The sequence below is a fragment of the Protopterus annectens genome, chromosome 4.part1, assembly GCF_019279795.1.
Source record: "Protopterus annectens isolate FY-2018-M chromosome 4.part1, PAN1.0, whole genome shotgun sequence".
Taxonomy (NCBI): domain Eukaryota; kingdom Metazoa; phylum Chordata; order Ceratodontiformes; family Protopteridae; genus Protopterus; species Protopterus annectens.
In genome coordinates this window covers 914348123-914371212 of record NC_056734.1, presented here as the reverse complement: position 1 = coordinate 914371212, position 23090 = coordinate 914348123, and the positions used below count along the sequence as shown (strand labels likewise).

General features: G+C 38.2%; 1 protein-coding gene across 1 annotated transcript in view; it reads right to left on the bottom strand.

Moving 5' to 3' along the window:
* Positions 1-23090, bottom strand: part of LOC122801341 (mucin-19-like) — a 938154-nt gene that overhangs the window by 699588 nt on the left and 215476 nt on the right. Inside the window, exon 12 of the mRNA XM_044070881.1 lies at positions 853-1110. Within this exon, the coding sequence (XP_043926816.1) occupies positions 853-1110 (258 nt within the window). The remainder of the gene's footprint in view (positions 1-852; positions 1111-23090) is intronic.

Genomic DNA, 23090 nt, shown 5'->3' with positions numbered 1-23090 from the left:
ATATTGTTATGGATATGTTATCTGTCTATATAATGTCTATGGAGCTCTTCTCCCCGAGCATCCATTGAAGATGGGTTTTATGCCAAGTCGGATTTTAATCTATATATATCTATATATGTATATAGATCTATATATGTATATATATATATATATATATATATATATATATATATATATATATATAGATAGCAGAAAATTATATCAATAAATTGGTGGCATTAGCATTCCCCTTGTCCTCAGTTTTAAAAATTAAAATTTTTCCTATAAGTTGGTCGCTATTGTACAAGTAATTATCATATCTTTGGAAACATTCCCATAATTTTCATGGCAGTTCTTTCAGTACAATACGACTCTTGTACAATGGATAACAAAATGCTGTCATGCAGCAAGCCAGCATAAATGGTTAGCAGTTTGTACAAAATATTTCTTCAATTATTAAACGTAAAGTGCAACTAGACTACATTAAAGAGGAATTATAGTTTGAGTTTTACTCCACCTTTAAATGCAAAATGAAAACTCATGCAATTTATTATATAATTCAGTTGGTTTATGAACTTAGAGTTATCCTTACTATAAATAAAACCCTTGAGGAATATTATGATTTCCTGTTTAATTAACTTTCTGGATATGTTGTATGAGTAACTATTACAGGTAACACCTGGCATTGTTATATCATTCTCGCATACAGTTGCAGATTTTTGATAAATGTAAATGCAAGCCTGATTTTGTTAACTGAAATAGTAATCAAATAGGCATTAAAGCAAGGCTTCATTACTATAAAATTTAGTATGCCTGTTTAGATACTCTGTGTTTTACTTTTATTTTATTATTATTCTTAGAATCAAAACTTACTTGTAAATATGGACAAAGTGGCTGGATTCCCCAGTGTTACATTGTCTGCAGCAACAGGAGTGATCGTGATGGCGTAGGCACTGCCAGAGTTCAGTCCCGACAAGCTGACTGAAGGAGTGGTGACCGTCAGAGATGATGATGGAGCCCCTGTAACCTGTATTCTGTAGGAAATCTGATTACCAGGAGGGGTTCCCCATGATATAAACACAGATGTAGCCGTGGCATTGACAACAGATGGTTGGGTTATATCACCAGGTGCTGCAAGACAAAACATTTAATTAGATTACAAAGTAATCCCTAGTTATCTGTTATACTTTATCTATCAAGAACCTATATATAGCTTAAAATGTGCATAGGCTTGTTGTCCTTGCTTGCCGTAAAGGCTTGCAGTAGTGGATTCATTTAAAAAATGATTGAATTTATATCAATCATCCTTGAGACTATGGAATATTTTGCATAGAATGGGAGATTTTTACTTCTAATACTTTAATTGCAAAAACACCTCCTGTATTAATTCAGAACTGACACATATAGGAAGAAGTTAACAGTCCCTCTGAATACAAAATTCTAACTTTCAATGTATAACTCACTCAGGCCTTACATATTGGCAGAGGTGTAACTTTGTTTTGGAATAGTTATTAAATTTCAGTGTAAGGTGATATTTACTCCAGGAGAACACATTCTATAAGCACTGTAAAAATACATTCAGTCTCTAAACTGGTATTTGTTAAACTTCTTCCTTCACATGCTTTTTCAAACTTATGGACTTAGTCATGACTTAAAAAGTATATAGAACCAATATACATTTGTGAATGTCATGAGCTAAATGGCAAAATTTATATTATTCAAATAACATAATCTTTTATTCACTGTCAGTATTCTATGAAAGACTTTTCAAAGAATGCAAAGGCAAACATCAGTGGGGAGAAAATTAAGGGAACTATGTCAGAATGTATCTTAAGTTGCATGGGCTACTTGAAATTATCATGAGGCTACAATTAGTACAACAACCACCCGCAAGGCACTGAGTTCATAGATTCATAGGTAGGTACTAGGCTATTGGCCCTAGGGCATAACTAAGCCTAGCCAAAATGTTTCGGCTTGCGCCTCCCAAGTGGTTTAGTTACCTGCGCCTCTTGTGAGCAGGGCCACAGAAGTGTTGCCTGGGGTGAATTTCCTGTTCCCTATCCACTCATCAAGATTCTTCTTGAAGAGTGCTAATGAGGAGCTCTGCCTTACATATATGGGAACCATATTCCAGAGCAAGGGGTGTCTCTGGGACACAAATCTGTCCCTCCAACAAGTCCTGCTTATTGTTGAGGTCAGGTTAAGGTCCCTAGAGCATGTAGCTCAGGTAGATTAGGTTTTCCTTAGGTGGAGCATTTCCAGCAATTCGGGGTTAGACATAGCCTTGTATGTCAGGCAGAGATCACCTCTGAGTAGCTGGTATGCAACGAAGTACAACTGAAGTTTTTTTAGCCTGGTGGCATAGGGCATCTGTTTTAGGCCCGTTATCCTCTTGGTGAGGTATTTGTAAGGCCTCTCCAGTTGTTGCAGGTGTCTAGTAAGGTACATTCTGAACAGGGCATTGTACTCAATAATGGGTCTAATGAGTGATGAGTAGAGGGGGACAATAACTTCCTTTTTTCTAGATGCAAACCCCTTCATGATAAGGTGGGCCAAGTAGAAGGATTTTCTAACCACTTTAGCGATATGGTTATTGAAGGAGAGGTTACTATCCACCTGGGTCCCTAGGTTTCTTATCACACTCTCTGTGTTAAGTGAGCTGCCACCTATGTGGTAATTCATAGGTACTTGTTTTTTCCTGAAGGGGATGACAATGCACTTTTTGGCATTTACCTTGAAGCCATGATTTTGTTACCATGTATCTGTTTCAGTGAGACCCTTTTGAAGGATATCTACATCAGTAGGAGTCTTAATTATGGCACCCAGTTTGCAGTTGCCTGCAAACTTTGTTAGCCATTGTCCCTCTGTGTTTGCTTGTACCTCGAAGAAGTAAATACCGAACAGGAGAGGTCCCAAGACTGAGCTCTGGGGTACTCCAGTTGTCACAGGTATGGAGTCGGATCTAGCACTTCCTATTTTCACTGTATGAGTTCTGTCCATGAGGCATTTAGCAACCCATCTTGTAATGTAGGGGTTTATATTTGTTAGTGAGTTTGTCTATAATTCCCATGTGGGGAATGGTTTCAAAGACATTCTCAAGGTCAAGGTATGCCATGTGGACAACCTTTCCCTCATTGATTGCTTTGGTGACCGTCTTGACAAAGTCAACCTGGTTTAGGACAATGACCTGCCCTTTACAAAACCAAACTGGGTAGGGTCTAGGGTTTGTAGGTTTACAATGTTGTGGTTTATGAGTTCCATGATGATGCGCTCCATGGCCTTGCTGACATGGCTCATCAGGCTGATGGGGCGATAGTTCCCAGGGTCGGTGGTGGCTCCTCCCTTGTGAAGCGGGACAACCGTTGCCATGCGCCATTCAGTGGGCACATAGCCTGAGGGGACGCTGTGACAAACAGACTTATGTCCTTTTCTCCTTGGATCACAAGAGATTTCTAGAAAGAAGAGCAGAATATGGCACATAGTTTATCTATATATACAGACTATTGCTAAGCCCCCTTATGGATGACTGCATGTAGCTAAGTAGGGCTCCTAATCATAAGGATGTGGAAGAAACAGAGATGCATCTGAAGGATACACTATGAAATAAAACTAATGTATTTTATCTAACCATTGTCTGGGATATGAGAAGATGGTTTGCTGTTTGATATTTTGGGTAATTTTCAAAAAACAGCAGCTGATACAAATGAATTACTGGTTGGTTTTGTGGGTGCATTTTATTTAGGAATGTTGTGCCATGGTGAGATTGACACAGACAGTTATGTGAGAAATATGAAAATATTGTATTTTAGCATGACCATATTCTGTGTTTAAGACATTGCAGAATGCTTTTTTTCCCCCTGCAAGCTAAGGGTGCATTTCAAAATACCAAAATTAATGGAGTTAAGTCCAACATTGTTTGGTACCTCACTAACCTTTTCTACAAAAAGGACAAGGATGCTCAAAGAATGGCCTGTCTACTAACCTCCTGCATTATGATAAGAGACATCTGGAACATTTATATATCTAATAAATCATGCAATCTGAGTAAGTACTGGAATAATTCTCAGATTCTTATCCTTGACAAACAAATGTTTGTTAAATAACATATAAGAGTGAAAGTAGCTAGTATGATAAGCCTAATTTATTTGCATAAAGTCAGAAGTACAGAAGCAAATAGAGTTAAGTAAACTTACAAATAGTCTGTGCAACTTACAACTGAACAAGAACAAGGTGATGTAAGCTGCCCACCTGGTAGTAGGTTCTGTGATGTAACAGCAGCTCTTTGGACCCTTAAACCAGAAGAATAAGATGAGAGCTAGTGTTTGCTCATGTGGGAGTATATGACTCGTTCCTACACAATCTTCTATAAAGGTTGTCTGATGATTGTCTACTACTTTTTGATAACCTCATTCTCAGAGGTAGTTGTCTCTAAATGCCCTATATACTTGAATAATGACGCCTCTTAAATATCTGTATGAGACACTGTAAAAATGCTAATATTTTAGTCTTGTAGAATAACTTAAATTTTCACATTCATTGATGCCTTGGTATGCTTCCACTATACTCTTTCTAGTTTACTCATGCTCGTTTTGTTATAAGGATTCATTATTTTTATTTCCTATTCAAGTTTGGGTCTAATGTAACTAACAAACAATGACTTCATCATTTCTGATTTCCTAGACTCTATACATTTTTTTAATACAAACTTTAGTTATATAACTATTGATATTAGAAAAACTCAATGCTAGGTATACCTGTATACGCAGGTCCTTAAATGAATCTAAAGTTTCAATCACTGTGTGTGGCATTAAATATTCACCTTTCAATTTATGTCTCCCAAATCTCATATGCTTAGTTTTTGATGTATTTATCAGCAGATTATTCTCCTGTGCCCAAATGGTCAATTTAATCAAGTTCTTTTGCAGACATGCCCTATCTGTAACAAATGTGATCAGTTTACCCAGTTTCAAGTCATCCACATACAAACTGTAAAACACCTCAGATGAAAAAGATAGATCTGAAAGATACAATCTAAACAGGTATGGACCTAGGACAGAGGCCTGTGGGACTTCTTGACTGTAACCAAGAATTTTACCTGTTCAAATGCTGTAATATACTTGCGGTGTCCTATTTGTAAGCCATGCAGCTATCCATCTTATCAAGAGTACAGCAATATCCAGTTGTTCTAATGTAGTGATCAGTGTTGTGTGTAAGACCCTATCAAATACTGTAGTTATATATGTATAAATTACATCACAGTACAATTTTATATTGTTGCAGAACATCATGTTACAGGTGGTAATCTATTTCCAACATATGCATGCCAATGAAACATCCCAAACTTTCCAGTTCTGACCATAACTTATCCAATATTTTGGTCTCCATTATTTTTCCACAAAATGAAAATAGATGTGTGTATGTATGTATGACGCTGTGTTTACCCTGCTCCCCTTTCCCTTAAAGACAGGTAAAATAAGTATGTTTCCAACTTGAAGAATCTTCCCATATTTATATGACCTAGTAAATAACAGATATAATGGTACTGTAAGTTCTTGCTGAAGTGTTCTTAGGTCATTATTACTAATTCTGTCTCCTCACTGTGCTTTGCATAGATACAGTTTGCATAGTTCTGTTTCAATATAATCTAATTTGATTTCAATATCTGAGGTTACCTGGATGTCACTAGGACAACTTATCACCTCTTTTGTGGGGCCAAATTGTGTTGCATAAGATTTTGTAAATACATCTATAAACTGTTGTGTCTGAGAATAACTTTTACAATCTACACACAGTTTATCAATTTGTGTGTCTTTTCTCTTTCCACATCATATGTATCTATACAATGATTTCCTATTATACTCAATATCTTTATATAATTTTATTTCAAATTTTTCTTGATCATGTCTCACAGTATGCTTAATTCGTTTGCCCAGCTTATTTATTTCAGTTTTGAAAGTTGTAGTTTGAACTCTTTTCCATTTCTTATATTTTTGGTTTCTCACCTTAATCAAGTATCTTGCTCTTATGCAAATATATATTCCTGACTTTCTATCACCTCTGTGATTTCAGCTAATTGCCAAGGTGCTTGCCATCCCCATAGTACCTTTTTTTAGGCAGCAACTGAAGGAAAAAATTCCTGACATGAAAAATACCATCTAAAACCAACCTAAAGGTTATGCTGCTAAACACTAGGAGTCTTAACAGGAAACTGCACTCACTGGTAGCAATCCTCACCTTGAAACATGCAGACATTTGTGCAGTCTCAGAGACCTGGTTCAAGGCTGTGGAGAGCAGCCTAGCCATACTGGGTTACACCTCCTTCTACACATTCAGACCACAAACTGAAGGCATGAAAACTAATGGAAGTGGTATTTCAATATTCATTAAAGACAAATACACCTCCAGATTGGTTAAATAGTATGATTTCCTGGAGATACTGCAGGTGCAATTAACTGTTAGTAGGACACTTATTCAAGTCATTGCTAGCTACAAGACCCCCTCCATACATCAGGGCACCCACTCTGCCTATTTGGATCAACTTGAGTCTATCAAGACACATCCGAACACCATGGTTTTGGGCGACTTTAACCACCCATCATTGACTGGGCAAATTACTTGGGCTCAAACTCACTTGTCCAAAGGTTCCTTGACTTTGTTAACTCCAATGCCAACAGCTAGTTGACATTCCCACAAGGGGTGGCAATATCCTGGATCTGGTGCTTACCAATATGGAGGACCACTGTAGGACCCACACTGTGAGGTCTTCCCTGGTGAGTTCTGACCACAAATCAGTCTCATTTAAAGTAAATATCACACCTGAACCCCCCCCCCCCCCAAGCAGCAACTAAACTAAAAATCTTCTCCAAAGCAGATTATATCCTCTTATGGGATGGTATAAATAGCTTCACTTTACCATCCCCATAATGGAATTGGCAACTATGCCAAGTGTTATACCAATGTTTTATACAAACACCTGTATATCTGCATTGACTCGGTCGTACTTGATAGGATCAAAACTAGCTCCTCATGGAAGAGCAAACCTGCCTGGTGGACAACTGCCATTAACAGGCAGTACAATAAGAGGAAGAAATTGCTGTATAAGTGTAAAATGGAGCAAACCCTAAACTGAAAACAGTTCCTCTGTAGGAAGCAAATAAGACTTCCTGTGAAGTCCTCCAAAGTAAACTATGAATCTAAATTATCTTCCTTAACTAAGAATACAGTAAGGTGTTCTTTAGTTACATCCATAACATTAAAGGAAAGGTCCAGATTTGTGCCAAACTGGCAGTTAATGATACCACATATACTTAGCTTGTGGACATAGCTAACCTGTTGGCCGACAGGTTCTGAGAAAACTTCACACCCCTGTCCCTGCCACACGTACTCTGACATCCTAACCACCTGTCTCCGACTTTGCATCTCTAAAGTTCAAGTTGTAAACTCCCTCTCTAAGGTCAAAAACACAGCATGTATGGGATCTGATAACATGTGAGGCTGCGTCCTACATGGCCTCCAAAAGAATTAGCAACACCATTGGGAACACTTTTCAATCATAGTCTAAGCACCAGCTTCATCCCAGCTGAATGGAAAACAGTCACCGTTATTCCCTTGCACAAAGGTGGTGCTTCCACTGACCCTGGGAACTATAGACCTATTAGCCTGACTAGCCTAATCTGGAGGCCATGGAACAAATTTTCATGGACCTTATCAACAACGGTTTGGATAATCTCCAAACACTTAACCCTACTCAGTTTGGATTTGTCAAAGGGGAGATCATACCTGTTAAACCTGGTGGACTTTTTCATGACATTCACCAAGGCCCTGGATGAGGGGAAATCTGTGCGTACAGCCTACCTAGTCTTAGCCAAGGCTTTTGACACTATCCCCCACTCAGGCATCATTGGCAAACTCACCTGGCTAGCTAATATAGATAGATGGATAACTGGTTCACTGATAGAACACATAGTCAAAATAGGGGAATCCACCTCCAACAGCAGACCTGTAAATAATGGTTTTCCACAGGGATGAGTCATGGGACTTCTACTGTTTGGAATCTATTTCTCCAAAGTACAAGCAAAAACTAAAGTCTGTAGCTGACAAAGTTTGCTGATGACTGCAAACTGGGAGCGGTCATAGAGCCTCCAAATGATGTCATCATCCTACAAGAGGGTCTTACACAAATAAATGACTGGTGTCAAAGTCATGGCCTTAAACTCAATGGAAAAATGTATTATCCCTTTCACCCTTTCGATAAGACCAATGTTCCTGCTAACTACCACATCAATAGCAACACCCCAAGTATGCATTCAGTAGTGAGAGACCTGGGCACACAGGTTGACACTAATCTTACCTTTGATCCAATGTTCCCACAGTGGTAAGAAGGGAATTCCATATTGCTCATCTCATAAGTAAGAACATTGCCTCCAGAAAAAATAAGTTATAACCTCGCTATACTCTTCCCTCATCAGTCCTGTGTGGATCATCTGAAATCACTATCACTTTATTCTGTGTCATACAGACTACTTAGAGGTGATCTTTGTGTTGCATATAAAGCAATCTCTGACACTGCTTTATTGGAAATGTTGCATATCTGCAAGTCAAATGGTACATGGGTTACCTGCTCTAAAGACCTTAACCTGGATGTGATATTATTAGAACCTGCTGGAGGGACAGATTTGTCTCTCAGAGGTTACCTCACCTTTGGAACAGACTCCCATTTCATGCCAAACAGAGCATCTCACTGGAACTCTTCAAACACAATCTGGATGATTGGATGGGTAACTAAATTCACCACGGGGGTTCCACCTGCATTCCTCTTGGACATGGGCATTAGGTGCTGATCGTGGAAATAAGAGTAGAACTTGGCTATGCTTGTAAGGGCCCTAGGGCCAATAGGCTAGTAACTTCCTACAATCCTATGATCCTGACATTGTGTGCCTAGATTCTGATATTAAACATTTTTTTTTTGCATTCAAATAATTAGTTTCAAATCTTTCCACAGTCCTTCTGCATTTTTCCCCTGTATGCATAACTCCAATTATTTTTGAATAGTGACTGTTTTGCTTCCATATAATTGGGTATTAATCTTCTGTGCATTGATTTAGATTTCAGTTTGCAAAACTAGCTAGCAACACATTAGTCTTTATAACCCCATGAGCACTACATATCAGTTGTGGTAAAAACTGACATGAAGTAATAGTCATTTCTTTAGAAAAACAATCTAGCATGTTCCATTCTCTGGTAGTTTTTTTTACAGTCTGAAGCAATTGTTGGTTCTGAACATACATTATGAATAATTTCCTTTCTAATGTTGTTGAATCAATATTATTCCAGTCTCTTTCTGGTAAATTTGAGTCCCCAGCCAATATTATTCTCCCCTCTTGTGTTTCATACAGGAAATATATGAAGTCCTCTAGGTCCTCACTAGACTTTGGTGGTCTATATAATCTAACAATTGTTATATACTCCAGGGTTGTATTTACTGTCACAGTTACACAATCTATAGCATTGGTGTTATCACTGAACATGTAATAATCGCAGGTCACATAATAATTTGTAATCCCTGTCATAACACCTACACTTGATTTTATATTAGAATGTTTGTTACTGTAAAAACATTTATACCCTGACAACACTGGTCTCCATTGCTCTTGAACCATGTTTCACAAACAATATCATCAATCGTGTTGGAACATAGCAAATATTCCAATAAAAACTGTATTATTAATGCTCCTAACATTAACAACCATCAGAGATGCATCAAATGTTGCTATCATTGACCTGTTAAATTTTCAATCTGGAAAAATCCTGTCTTGTGCTCGTCAAATATTGCAAAACGTCTGCTGCTAAAATTCTCTTCCCTGATCTTGACAAGTGCAAGCCACCCTGTCTGAACACGTGCCCAAAATTAGGATCAGACGCTCTACACATTTCCATTTTTTAAAACGGCTATTTTTTCATGTACCCAATAATCTTCTCATTCACAGTGACTTGTGAAAAATATGTGCTAACACCTGTAAGGCTATGCTATCTAACCAGCTGTGAAGAATCTTCAGCTTCTAATTCAGTAACATCTGCTCTCTCCGTTCTTACAAAGGAATAACCTTCATCAGGATCGGTCTAATTAGTCCTACTATTTTCATTGCTGATTACATTCGCAAGCGTACAATTCCCATCCAGCTTTCAAAGTAAATCTACAACGTCAGCCACGTCGCCTACCTCTGTCTTTCTCGTCTTTTTTATTACAGTAATGTTTTTCAATCCTTCCATGTTCAGTTTGCATTTCTTCCTTTTCACCTGCCACTTGCCTCTTTTTTCTACCTTCTCTTTTGGAAAAAAAATGCCTTTTTCTGTAAACTGAAAGCTTTCTGTTCGAAATATGTTAACATTCCCTGTAGTGTGTGTTACATAACAAAGCAATAGCCTATGTAGTGTGCATTCTCTTTGGTTTACAGATATTTATCAGTTTCTTTTTCTTCTTTGTTATTTGCTGTGAATTTTTTCCTTTATTTTTTTTTATTTCATTCTGTATGCTCTGAATCCTCAGATTGCTGACTACTTTTATCCAGAATTCCTAAGTTGCCAGTGAGATTATCTTGTTTCATAGGGGATGTGTGAGCTTTACAGAAAATAGCCACATCCTTATCTAAATGTGTTCTATTCTTTCCCTAACATTATTTTTCTCATCAGTCCAGTCATTAATATATGTAACAGTTCTCCAAGCCATGCCAATTACACAAGTGCAATCGTCATCAAGTCTAGATTTACTTCTAACAAGGGTAAGCAAATCATCCATCTTTTGACATGAGGAACACAGATCACCAGTATTATCAGGGGTTACCTTTAAATATACATAGCATTTATTATACTGTATGAGATATTTATGCTTTAGAAAGTCATTAATGCAATACTCATTTAAGGAATCCATATTCAGCTGCAAATGAATAAAAAATTCTAAAAGAAAATAATCAAATTCAATTACCATTACCACAGAATTCAAAGATAACTTACATTGACTTTTAAGAGAGAAGATGAACATACAATATACAACTAAATATTAAATTAAGTACAGTAGAGTTGTCACTCTGACTGTACAAGTTGTGAAAGTCACACAAAAGCTGAAATTTCTTTATATCGCATACTCTGTCACTCACAGTTGCACCTATTCTTAAAAATAAAACTCATTAAATCACAAACCAAGCCATGACTATTTAGATAAGCACTGGATTGTTCTATCTGTAGTCTGTGTGAATTTATAGGTTCATAGGTTCATACTAGGCTATCTGCCCTAGGGCATTTATAAGCCTAGCCAGAATGTGTTTGGCTTTCGCCACCCATTTTAAATTAATTTTGCTATGCCCTTTTTTGAGGTTAGTATACTGTGCCTCTGTCTAATAGTGACACAGAAGTGATACCCGGGGTAAACCTATGATCTCCCATCCACTCATCAAGATTCCTCTTGAAGATAGTCAATGAGGGACTCTGCCTAACCTGGACTGGGATTTTATTCCAGAGTGAAGGGAGCCTCTGGGTTATGAATCTGTCCCTCCAGCATGTTCTATTTATTTCGGTGCTGAGGTTCAAGTCTCTCGAGCGTGTAGCTCGATGGGATTTGGATTTTCTGAGGTGCAGCATGTCCATTAATTCCGGGTTGGACATGGCTTTATACATCAGGCACAGATCGCCTCTGAACAGGTGGTATGCCACTGAGTAGAGCTGGAGTTTCTTTAACCGGCAGCATATGGCATCTGTTTGAGCCCTTTGATCCTCTTGGTGAGGTACTTTTGGGGTCTTTCCAGTTGCTGCAGGTGTCTGGTAAGGTACATCCCAAAAGGGGCATTGTACTCAATTATGGGCCTGATGAGGGATGAGTAAAGAGGCACGATGACCTCCCCTGATCTAGATGTGAATCCCTTCATGATTAGGTGGGCTATATAAAATGTTTTTCTAACCACTTTGGCCACGTGGTTGTCAAATGTAAGATTGCTATCAACTTGGGTCCCAAGGTCCCTAATTACTTCTTCTGTACTTAATGGATTACCACCTATGTGGTAATTTGTGGGCACTTTGTTTTTGCCAAAGGGGATGACTATACACTTTTTGGCGTTTAGCTTGAGGCCATGGCTCTGGCACCAGTTGTTTGTTTCGATGAGGCCCTTTTGGAGGATGCTTTTGTCAGCTGGAGAGTCGATTATGGTGCCCAGTTTGCAGTCATCTGCGAACTTGGTCAGCCACAGTCCTTCCGTGTTGGCCTGTACCTCCGAGAAATATATACCGAACAAGAGAGGTCCCAGGACTGAGCCTTGTGGGATGCCACTTGTAACTGGTTTGGAGTCTGACATGGCTCCAGCAATTCTAACCATGCGGGTTCTGTCCTTGAGCCAGTTTGCAACCCATCTAGTGACATAGGGGTTTATATTTAAGCTGGTGAGCTTATCTATAATGCCCGAGTGGGATATTGTATCGAAGGCTTTTGCGAGGTCCAGGTAGGCTGTGTGGACCACCTTCCCCTCATCAATGGCCTTGGTGACTGCTTCAAAGAAATCAACCAGGTTTAAGAGGCAGGATCTGCCCTTAACAAAGCTGAACTGGGTAGGATCCAGTGTCTATAGGTCCCCAATTTCTTTATTTATGAGGTCCATGATGATCCTTTCCATAGCTTTGCAGACCAAGCTAGTCAGGCCTATGGGGTGATAGTTTCCAGGATCTGTTGAGGCACCACCTTTGTGGAGAGGGACCACAGTTGCTGTACGCCACTCTTTGGGTACATATCCTGTAGTAAGGCTGAGATTGAACAGTAGTTTTATGTTTGGGTTTAGCTCTTCTTGGAGTTCATGTAGGACGCAGCCCAGGACACCGTCTGGTCCCATTGATGCTGTGTTTTTTGCTTTGGAGAGGGCAGTTCTTACCTGAGCATCTGAGATGTCAGGGGGGCAGCACTCTGCTGAGATAGATATTTGCCCTTTTGGTGGGGAGGGGGGGAGAAATTTGCGCTGAACCTGTCAGCTAAGATGTTGGCAATGTCTGTGGGTTTGGTGTATTTTTTGTCATTTTGGACTAATTCTGAGCATATCTGGGAATTACCACCCAGGTTCCTAACATAACTAAAGAAAGCCTTGTGATTATCCTTAGTGTCCTGTGCAATTTTTCTCTCGAAGCTGGCCTTAGACGATTTTATGAGTGCCCGTAGTTTTTTGCTAATACTGATCAGAGATGCCTTCCCTTTTTGAAATTTTGCTCTATCATTTCGTAGCTTCCTCCTTCTATTGTATAGTTTGTTTATGGCTGGGGTCCACCAGACAGAACGTTTGCCTTTGGAGGATTGGGTCTTGGTTTTATTTGGGATCACATGATCCATGCATTACTGAAGGTGTTCATAGAATGCGTTTATAAAGGATTCTGCGGTCTGGGCCGTATTTTCCACAGGCCCGGGGGCTTTGAAGGATTCCACCTCGGTTTTGAGGAGTGTGAAATTTGATTTAGAGAAGTTTTTCACTGTGGTTTTCTGGGCAGGGGGTGGTGTCGGGATGTGAATATCCAGTGAGATTAGTTTATGGTCTGATCCTATCCACCCTTGTCACACCCAGTGCAAATCTTAACATCTTTAACTCTGCCATGTCCAGCTCTGACTCCTGCCTTTTTGTCAGTGCCACTGTCTCCAACCCAAATAACATAGCTGGTCTCACTACCCTCTTGTAAACCTTCCCTTTCACTCTTACTTTCACTCTTACTGGTACTCGTCTGTCACAAATCACTCCTGACATTCTTCTCCACCCACTACATCTTGCCTGTACTCTCTTCTTCACCTCTCTTCCACACTCACCATTACTCTGAACTGTTGATCCCAAGTATTTAAACTCATCCACCTTCACCACCTCTACTCCTTGCATCCTCACCATTCCTCTATCCTGCCTCTCATTCACACACATATTCTGTCTTAGTCCTGCTTACCTTCATTCCTCTTCTCTCTAGAGCATACTCCACCTCTCCAGGGTCTCCTCCACCTGTTCCCCTACTCTCACTGCAGATCACAATGTCATCTGCAAACATCATAGTCCACAGGGACTCCTGTCTGATCTCGTCTGTCAACCTGTCCATCACCATTGGAAATAAGGAAGGGCTCAGAGCTGAACCTTGATGTAATCCCACCTCCACCATAAACACATCTGTCACTCCAACCACAGACCTCACCGCTGTCACACTACCCTCGAACATATCCTGTACCACTCTTACCTACTTCTCTGACACTCCTGACTTCCTCATACAATACCACAACTCCTCTCTAGGCACACTGTCATATGCTTTGTCTAAGTCCACAACGATACAATGCAACTCCTTCTGACCTTCTCTGTACTTCTCCATCAACACTCCCAGAGCAAACATCACATCTGTAGTGCTCTTTCCTGGCATGAAACCATACTGCTGATCACTAATCATCACCTCCCTTCTTAACCTAGCTTCCACTACTCTTTCCCATAACTTCATGATGTGACTGATCAATTTAATCCCTCTGTAGTTACTACAGCTGTGCACATCACCCTTATTCTTAAAAATTGGTACCAAAACACTTTTTCTCCATTCCTCGGGCATCCTCTCACTTTCCAAGATTTCATTAAACAATCTAGTTAAAAACTCCACTGCCATTTCACCTAAACACCTCCATGCTTCCACATGTATGTCATCTGGACCAACAGCCTTTCCATTCTTCATCTTCTTCATAGCTATCCTTACTTCCTCCTTCCTAATCCACTGCACTTCATGATTCAGTATCTGCACATCATCTAACCTTCTCTCCCTCTCATTCTCTTCATTCATCAGCCCCTCAAAGTACTGTTTTCATCTGCTTAAAACACTCTCCTCGCTTGTGAGTAAGTTTCCCTCATTATCCTTTATCACCAACCTAACCCTTACTAACAACAAACACTGAACATTAAAGGTAAAACAACGAAATATAAATCAAAGAAAATCTATTTGTCTATAAGCCATCCATTCCTTCTTCTGAACAGGGAAAAACAGTGGTAAGAAATAAAATACAAATTTGAATAAAATTTCTCTTACCAAGCAACTGCAAAGCCAGCCACAAACCAAGACAGGGTTGTCTAGGCAAGCTCAGAACTTCCCCTAATGCAATCTGTGTGAATTCACAACTGACTAGGCCCCCTGGGATGGCCAAAGTCTTCCTGTCTAAAACCTATCCCTTTACAACAACTAACAGTGAAAAGTTAAGGTAAAAAAAAACAGACAAAGTAAATCTCCTTGTTAACAAGCCAACCTCTCCCTCCTACAAACAGTGAAAAAAAAGTGTGTAAGTAAACAAAATATAAATTCAAATAAAACACCTCTCCAACCAAGCCACTGCATAGTCCACAGCTCATGCATTTAGTTCCAGAGAACTGCCAACTTATGTTTGGGAATATTGTTAAAGCCCTCAACAGCAATGAGTCTTCTGTTTCGTACCACGGCAGCAATGACAGGGAAGGTCCAGTTTTCAGGACTTGTTTGTCATAAATAGTGACAATGATGCTACCACCACAGAGAACAATGACATTATTGAATGTTCAGCCCATAGACTGGTTTCTGACAGTTCACCATTGGTTTATATCAAGTACCATTCAAAATGTTTCTTGAATAAACCACCTAATCCTTTTTGTGGTGATAAATACCCATAAAGAAATTGATCAGTAAATGAATGCTGAGTCTTCATTGTTCAGGGATCACCTAAAAACTTTTGAAAATTATCTCAATCGGTACCAATACATTTTTCTTTATAATTTGCATCCAGAGAACTGTTAGACAGAGGTCTAGGGTTTTTTAATATCTTAATGAATTACCAAAATGGAGTAGTTTTTAATAAATTGAAAGAGTGCATTAATTCTACAGAGCTTCAGCTACTGAGACTTTGTACTACAATGAAAAACTTATTAATAATTTACAGACTGAGCTCCAGGAGTTAGATGGTAAAACCAAATATCTTTCCACCCTTACATTAGCAGAGTATGAAGCTATTTGTATTTCCACAGACTGTCATATTAAAACAATCCTGAAAGGAAAATGAAAAAGGAAAAGATTTCACAGGATCAGGCTTCATATACCAATAATACTGCCTTTTTCTTCTACTCCAGCTGACATCATATAATGGATACTTCATGTCAAATACTGACTCCCTATACAGCATCGGCAAGTATGGCAAAACTGCAACATTTTTAGGAAACAACATGGAAGAACCAGAAGGTCTGATGGGACTGTGCAAATGCAATGACATCAACAGAATTCATACACTGTAAACAAAGGAGTTTTTCAAAAAATATTGAATTATGGCAGGAGTCACCAATATGTGAATTCTAATTACAGTCTGAGTGGAAGAGGCCTGAATTTATGATATAGGTACTCCTAACCAATTCTTGTGAGTCACACACTTTAGATGGCAATGCCTTCATTTTTAATTACTGTAATGAACCTTTTTTATGACTAGACTGTTTTATCCAAGCTTGGGTTTTCATTCATTCGCATCAAAATGACAAGCCCATTAACTATGTTACTGCAGTCAAAATTATTTATTAGGAAACTAAACTTTAACTTTGTATTAAAGGGTGCTTTATTTGAACTTAAGTTTTAAGAAAACCATTTGTGTTTAATCCCCTTTATTGTCAACTTTGTAAATATTCCATGATGCTTGTGAGAGAGAAATCTGTATTGAAAAGGTCACTTGGAGATGTTTTAAACATTGGTTCTAAAGATAAAAAGGCACTGAATGATTTAAATAGTAAGAAAAGTAGGTTTCTGAAAGCTGACAATGGTAGTGGGTTTGTAATCATGCTCCCAAGAGCAGTACACTAAAGCCATTTTAGCTACATTATCCAACACTAATGAATGTGAAGTTCTACAACTTTATGAAATTTGCAATTAAAGCTGGCATAAAGGTTTAAGGTTATGAACTGTTAACAAGCTACTTCCTACTGTACAGGGCTTGATTCGGTTTAAAGTTATGAGCTGTTAACAAGCTACTTCCTGCTGTACAGGGCTTGATTTGGTTTAAGGTTATGAGCTGTTAACAAGCTACTTCCTGCTGTACAGGGCTTGATTCGGTTTAAGGTTATGAGCTGTTAACAAGCTACTTCCTGCTGTACAGGGCTCGATTCGGCTTAAGGTTATGAGCTGTTAAGCTACTTCCTGCTGTACAGGGCTTGATTCGGTTTAAGGTTATGAGCTGTTAACAAGCTACTTCCTGCTGTACAGGGCTTGATTCGGTTTAAGGTTATGAGCTGTTAACAAGCTACTTCCTGCTGTACAGGGCTTGATTCGGTTTAAGGTTATGAGCTGTTAACAAGGTACTTCCTGCTGTACAGGGCTTGATTCGGTTTAAGGTTATGAACTGTTAACAAGCTACTTCCTGCTGTACAGGGCTTGATTCGGTTTAAGGTTATGAGCTGTTAACAAGGTACTTCCTGCTGTACAGGGCTTGATTCGGTTTAAGGTTATGAGCTGTTAACAAGCTACTTCCTGCTGTACAGGGCTTGATTTGGTTTAAGGTTATGAGCTGTTAACAAGCTACTTCCTGCTGTACAGGGCTTGATTCAGTTTAAGGTTATGAGCTTTTAACAAGGTACTTCCTGCTGTACAGGGCTTGATTCGGTTTAAGGTTATGAGCTGTTAACAAGCTACTTCCTGCTGTACAGGGCTTGATTCGGTTTAAGGTTATGAGTTGTTAACAAGCTACTTCTTGCTGTACAGGGCTTGATTCTTTCAACCCTCGTTTGCCTCCCGTGTGACCATGAAAGAGTTACTTAACCATACAGTATTTTTGTGCAATTGGGAATTTGGGCTAGGCTTCTATATCACTATCACAATGAGCGCAAAGATAATTCTCTCCCACAAACTTTTCTAAATTAACAATAGCCAAACCCTGACCCTGATGATCTCATTTTTGTTGAAATAAATGTTAGAAGCATAATAAATAAAACTGCTGAACTACATGCCTGGGTTACCCATCATATGTATTACTGTCCTTTACATCCCTCCTGGTGACAATACAGCTGTATACTGGAAGATATTCTTTACATTGGATATACATAACATTTCCACAAGGAAAAATACCACAAGGTGACATGAATGCCAGTGGGATGGAGATAAGCTCTAACTCCTCTATATCTAGCATGAACTTATATGGTTTCGTACAACTAATTAATAGCCCCACACATTATAGCAAGACATCAAATTCTCTATTAGACTGGATCCTAGTATTAGACCCTAGCAAATACCCCACCACTGGTACAATGTCAGGCTCGCTCCATGATTATCTCCCAACCTATATGACCAAACATCTCACACAGCATATTTACAGAATAGCATGCAACCTTTACAAGTTTAACCCAGGAATGTTCATTACTACACTCTCATCTATTAACTGGAACTTCCTAAAACTCCTCCTCTTAGACAATGCTGTAAATGAATTCAATGCAACCTTTCTAAATATCCTAAATAGCCTTGCACCTCCTAGAAGGAAGAGACTGAAAACAAATAATGCAATTTGGCTATCCAAAAAGAGTAGAATGGTAATGCAGGATAAAAAAAATGCATGGAAAGAATGGCAAAAATATAAAACACCGTAACACAAGAAACTAAACTATAATAACTTTCAAAATAATATAAAACACAACCCTAAAAAATTTTAAATATCAATTAAAGAAATATTATATCCCTGCCATTAATTCAGCCCATACCCCTCTCCTGATAAATCACCATTCGAAACTGCAGTACAGTTCAACTCCACTTTTATAGATAGTACAGCATCTCTAACCAACGATCCCTCAACGTCTAACCCCAACCCTGCCCAACAGCCGAATATTACCACATCTTCTTTTACCTTCAAACCTGTACTCACATTGTGTATAAAACTACTCTTAAACAAACTTGGACCATACTCTTCTTCAGCCAGTTATCTTCCATGCAAATACCTATAAATAGCAGCCAATAGCATTGCCTATCCTGTGAATGCAGGAAAATGTGATGTAAGGCGAAACAATGAAGCCACAGAGGGAGATTCAAACCAACAAGTTTATTCTGCTATAACATTAATGTTGACACAATTCGTTGTCACAATAAGTTTTCATTTAAAGTTACTTTGTCAGATGTGGGCTTGCAATACCTCAGACTCGTCTGTAGACTCTTCATTGGATTCCACCTCCTCAGGTACAAACATATACTTCCAGCATGCTTTAAGCAAGTCTCAGTCGGCATTTTCCTGCATTTACTGGTGCCATTGTGCTTTGGTGATCACTTTTGGTTATTGCCTATCCTGTCTCAATCCTTATAAATAGGTCAAGTCCAGGAATTCAACATTCCCTCTCTCTGGAAAAAGTCACACATTATCTCTCAGCCCAAAGATGGAAATTCAGTAGACATTAGTAACTTAGTAATCCTATCTCCACTCAGCAAAGTACATGAATAATTCTTTCAAAAACAATTGCTAGACTATTTCCTACAGGAAGAACTCCTACCCCTTACACAACATGGCTTCCATCCTTCGCATAGTAACAGCACTGCCCTTCTAACTTAGAGATACTGTCAGTAAAGTTAGAGATAATGGCAAATTAGTCCCTTCCTGATTTCTAGATGTCTAAAGCCTTCTACACAATTTGTCACAACAAGCTTCTATTTCAAATGTCCTCACTAGGTCTCTCTCTCAGTTTGCCTTTCTGTGGTTCAAAAGCTGCCTGTCCAATAGGTATCCGTCAATAAAGCAGCACTCCATGCTTTCTCTTTACCTTCTGCTGGTGTACCAGAAGGCTCTATCCTTGGTCTCGTCCTCATTAACATTTTCACCAAAATTCTCTATACATCCACACAACAGGCCACCATAATACACTACACAGATGATGCCACTCTCATTTGCATATCTGACAACATGATGCACCTCCAAAAAACTACTCAGGAAGCTTTAACTGTCACTGAAACATGGCTTCGTAACTCACAAATCATGCTCAACCCAAAAAAGACCAAACTACTACTATTTCTCAAATCCCTCTCTCATGAAAGAAAGTGGAAAAAAATTAAGCTGCTCTCTCTTGATAATACAGCCACTGAAGTCACTTCTCATAGCCAATTATTAGGGGTAATACTGTATGATAATTTCACATTCGACCTGCATATCCAATATTGTATAAGAACAACTCATCAAAAACTACGGATGCTTTACAGGGCCAAAAAATTTCTTATTGACACAACTAAGACTACACTTGCCACTACGTATCTCCTCCCCACACTTCTATATAGTGCTCACATCCTTACTAATCTCCAGGCTTTACAAAAATTAGAACTTGAATGATGCTATAACAAGGTTGCTAAATTTGAAGCAAATACCCTTTTCAAAGCCCATCACCACATAGCACTAAAAAGCCTAAATTGGTTAGAACTGCCTTATCAACTAACATACTGTATATGCAGCTTCTTACCACCTACAAAATTATCCAGCATGCATCTGCCTGCACAGCACTAAAAAATATTCTACACAACTATGTTCCCCAGTCAGTCACTGCAATTCAGTGACCAAACACTCCTGCCTGTCTACAAACCTATCATATCTGCTGGGCATTGTATGCATTCAAGATTTCTAAGGCCTGGAACTCCTTACTTGTATCCATCAGGTCAATAACCTCCCTCATATCTTTCAAAATCACTCTGAAATACTTCCTAGCTAATATCTGGCTCTGTTCTTCCTCAAAACCAGGATAAACTATATCCCTAAATGTAAACAAGTACCTTTTCATTCCTTATTACTCCTTACTCGCCCTTCTTTACTTACTTCCTTACTTCTATCAAATTCTCTTCCCTGACTTTCTGTCTAAATATACCATAAACCTGTTTTCCCTGCTCACTTCATATTGCAATTCCTGTTTGTAGTAGACTAACTTACATTTACTTTCTCTACAAACTGACTGGTTATGAATCGATACAAGTTATATAACAATCATTTAATATTTAAATGTATATATATATATATATATATATATATATATATATATATATATATATATATATATTTATATTTAAATATTTAAATTTAAATAATGTTTTTATATTATGTCTAATTTGTTATAATTAGTTAAACTGCAGCTGTTTTTTCAGACTTTCCCTGTAATCAAATGTAAATAAATAAATAAATATATGGTCTCCCAGGCTGTATGCCTAGAAACTGCCAACAAATAAATATAAATACATTGCATATATTGTGTACCTCTTACTTAGTTAAGGCTTTTCTGATTCTAAAATGTATGAATGTGGAACACCCAAGACTTGACATTTTCTTTGGCATACTTAAGGTCCATAAACCAGGATTTCCACCACTCTTCAGACTGACAATATAATAAAGTCAGAAGTTATTCTTTTACATGTATTGAAAAAATCTGTTTACTTTAGACATTAGATTTCTTTCCACTAGTGTTCCTATAGAAAATGGTATTAAATGTTCTACTCTCCTTCTTTCACTGATACTTTATAGTTTACTTAAAGTTATAATTTGTTTTGTGTGGTTAATATTAGTGCTAGTAGCAGGTAAAGGGGGTGGCAATGGGGGTGACTGCCGCCTTGTCATTTGCAAATCTTTTCTTAAGATAGTGTTTTTTTTTTTCTCTTGAAACAAATGCCGTTGTTTTCTAAAGTTACTTTTTATAACAAATGTGTGGACAACTCACTTATCTAAAATGGATTGACTAATGTATAGTTATTTTTATTCAACCATTAAATAAAAGCACTTTTTTATTTTTCCTTAGGTAGTATTGGCAAAGCTATTTGGTTTTGGATATTACTTTAGACATGGATGTGAGTAGTAAGACATTTGATAGCAAAATACATAGAAAAAGTATCTTTATGAATAGTCCCATTCATCTTAGGAGCAACCATCCAATATTTATGAAATGTAATATCCCAAGAGGCAAAAGTATGTGAATACCACCATTAACAACCAATGACAATCATTTCCATGATGAAGTACAACATATCATTAACATGTTTGCTGACAGGGGTGAGTGACAACATTTATTTGATAATAATTGTTGAAGAACTTTACACCAAAATATGTATACAATTTCATATATTTTACATACTGGAATGAATCAAAAAAGTTAGTAGAGGCAATGATCTGTATATTGATTATTTAAGTTTGGACATGTCATTCAACAATTTCAGAATCAAAGGTAATTTTGAATAACTGGAACATCATTAAGAGGGAATTACTCTGTTAGGAGACCAACCATCATTTACTTATAAAATCAGCCTTAATCTTAATACAGTACTACAGAATGACAATGACAATCATCCCTGGACCAACATGAGATTGGTTGTCTGTATATATGAGGGCAACGTTGAGGGTGTAGGTACATCCAAGAGAGGTTGTTAGTCTTCTTCCACATTAAATCAATCCATCTATAATTATACCCACTATAAATGTAACACCATTAGGCTGGTTTACGTTACTTTATGCTTTGATTGCAGCTGTTTTTATGTTGATTGGACTACCCGTAAGTTATCTACTACAACTGAAGAGCATATTAATATATTAGGATCGTAATACAAGAAATATTTTATTCAGACATACATTGATCTTTCAAGGTATGAAAAAGATGTTTTTATTTTTACATCATTGATCGCAAAACTTGGTGAATGAAAAATTGAAGAAGAGAATGAGAGAGAGAAAAGGTTGGATGATGTGGGGATAGTGAATCCGTAAGTGCAATGTATTAGCAAGGAGAAAATAAGGATAGCTATGAAGAGGATGAAGAATGGAAAGGCTGTTGGTCCAGATGACATACCTGTGTAAGCTTGGAGGTGTTTAGGAGAAATGGCAGTGGAATTTTTAACCAGATTTTTAATGAAATCTTGGAAAGTGAGAGGATGCCTGAGGAGTGGAGAAAAAGTGTTTTGTTACCAATTTTAAGAATAAGGGTGATGAGCAGAGCTGTAGTAACTACAGACGGATACAACTGATCAGTCACAGCATGAAAATATGGGAAAGAGTAGTGGAAGCTAGGTTAAGAAGGGAGGTGATGATTAGTGATCAGCAGTATGGTTTCATGCCAGTTAACAGCACTACAGATGCAATGTTTGCTCTGAGAGTG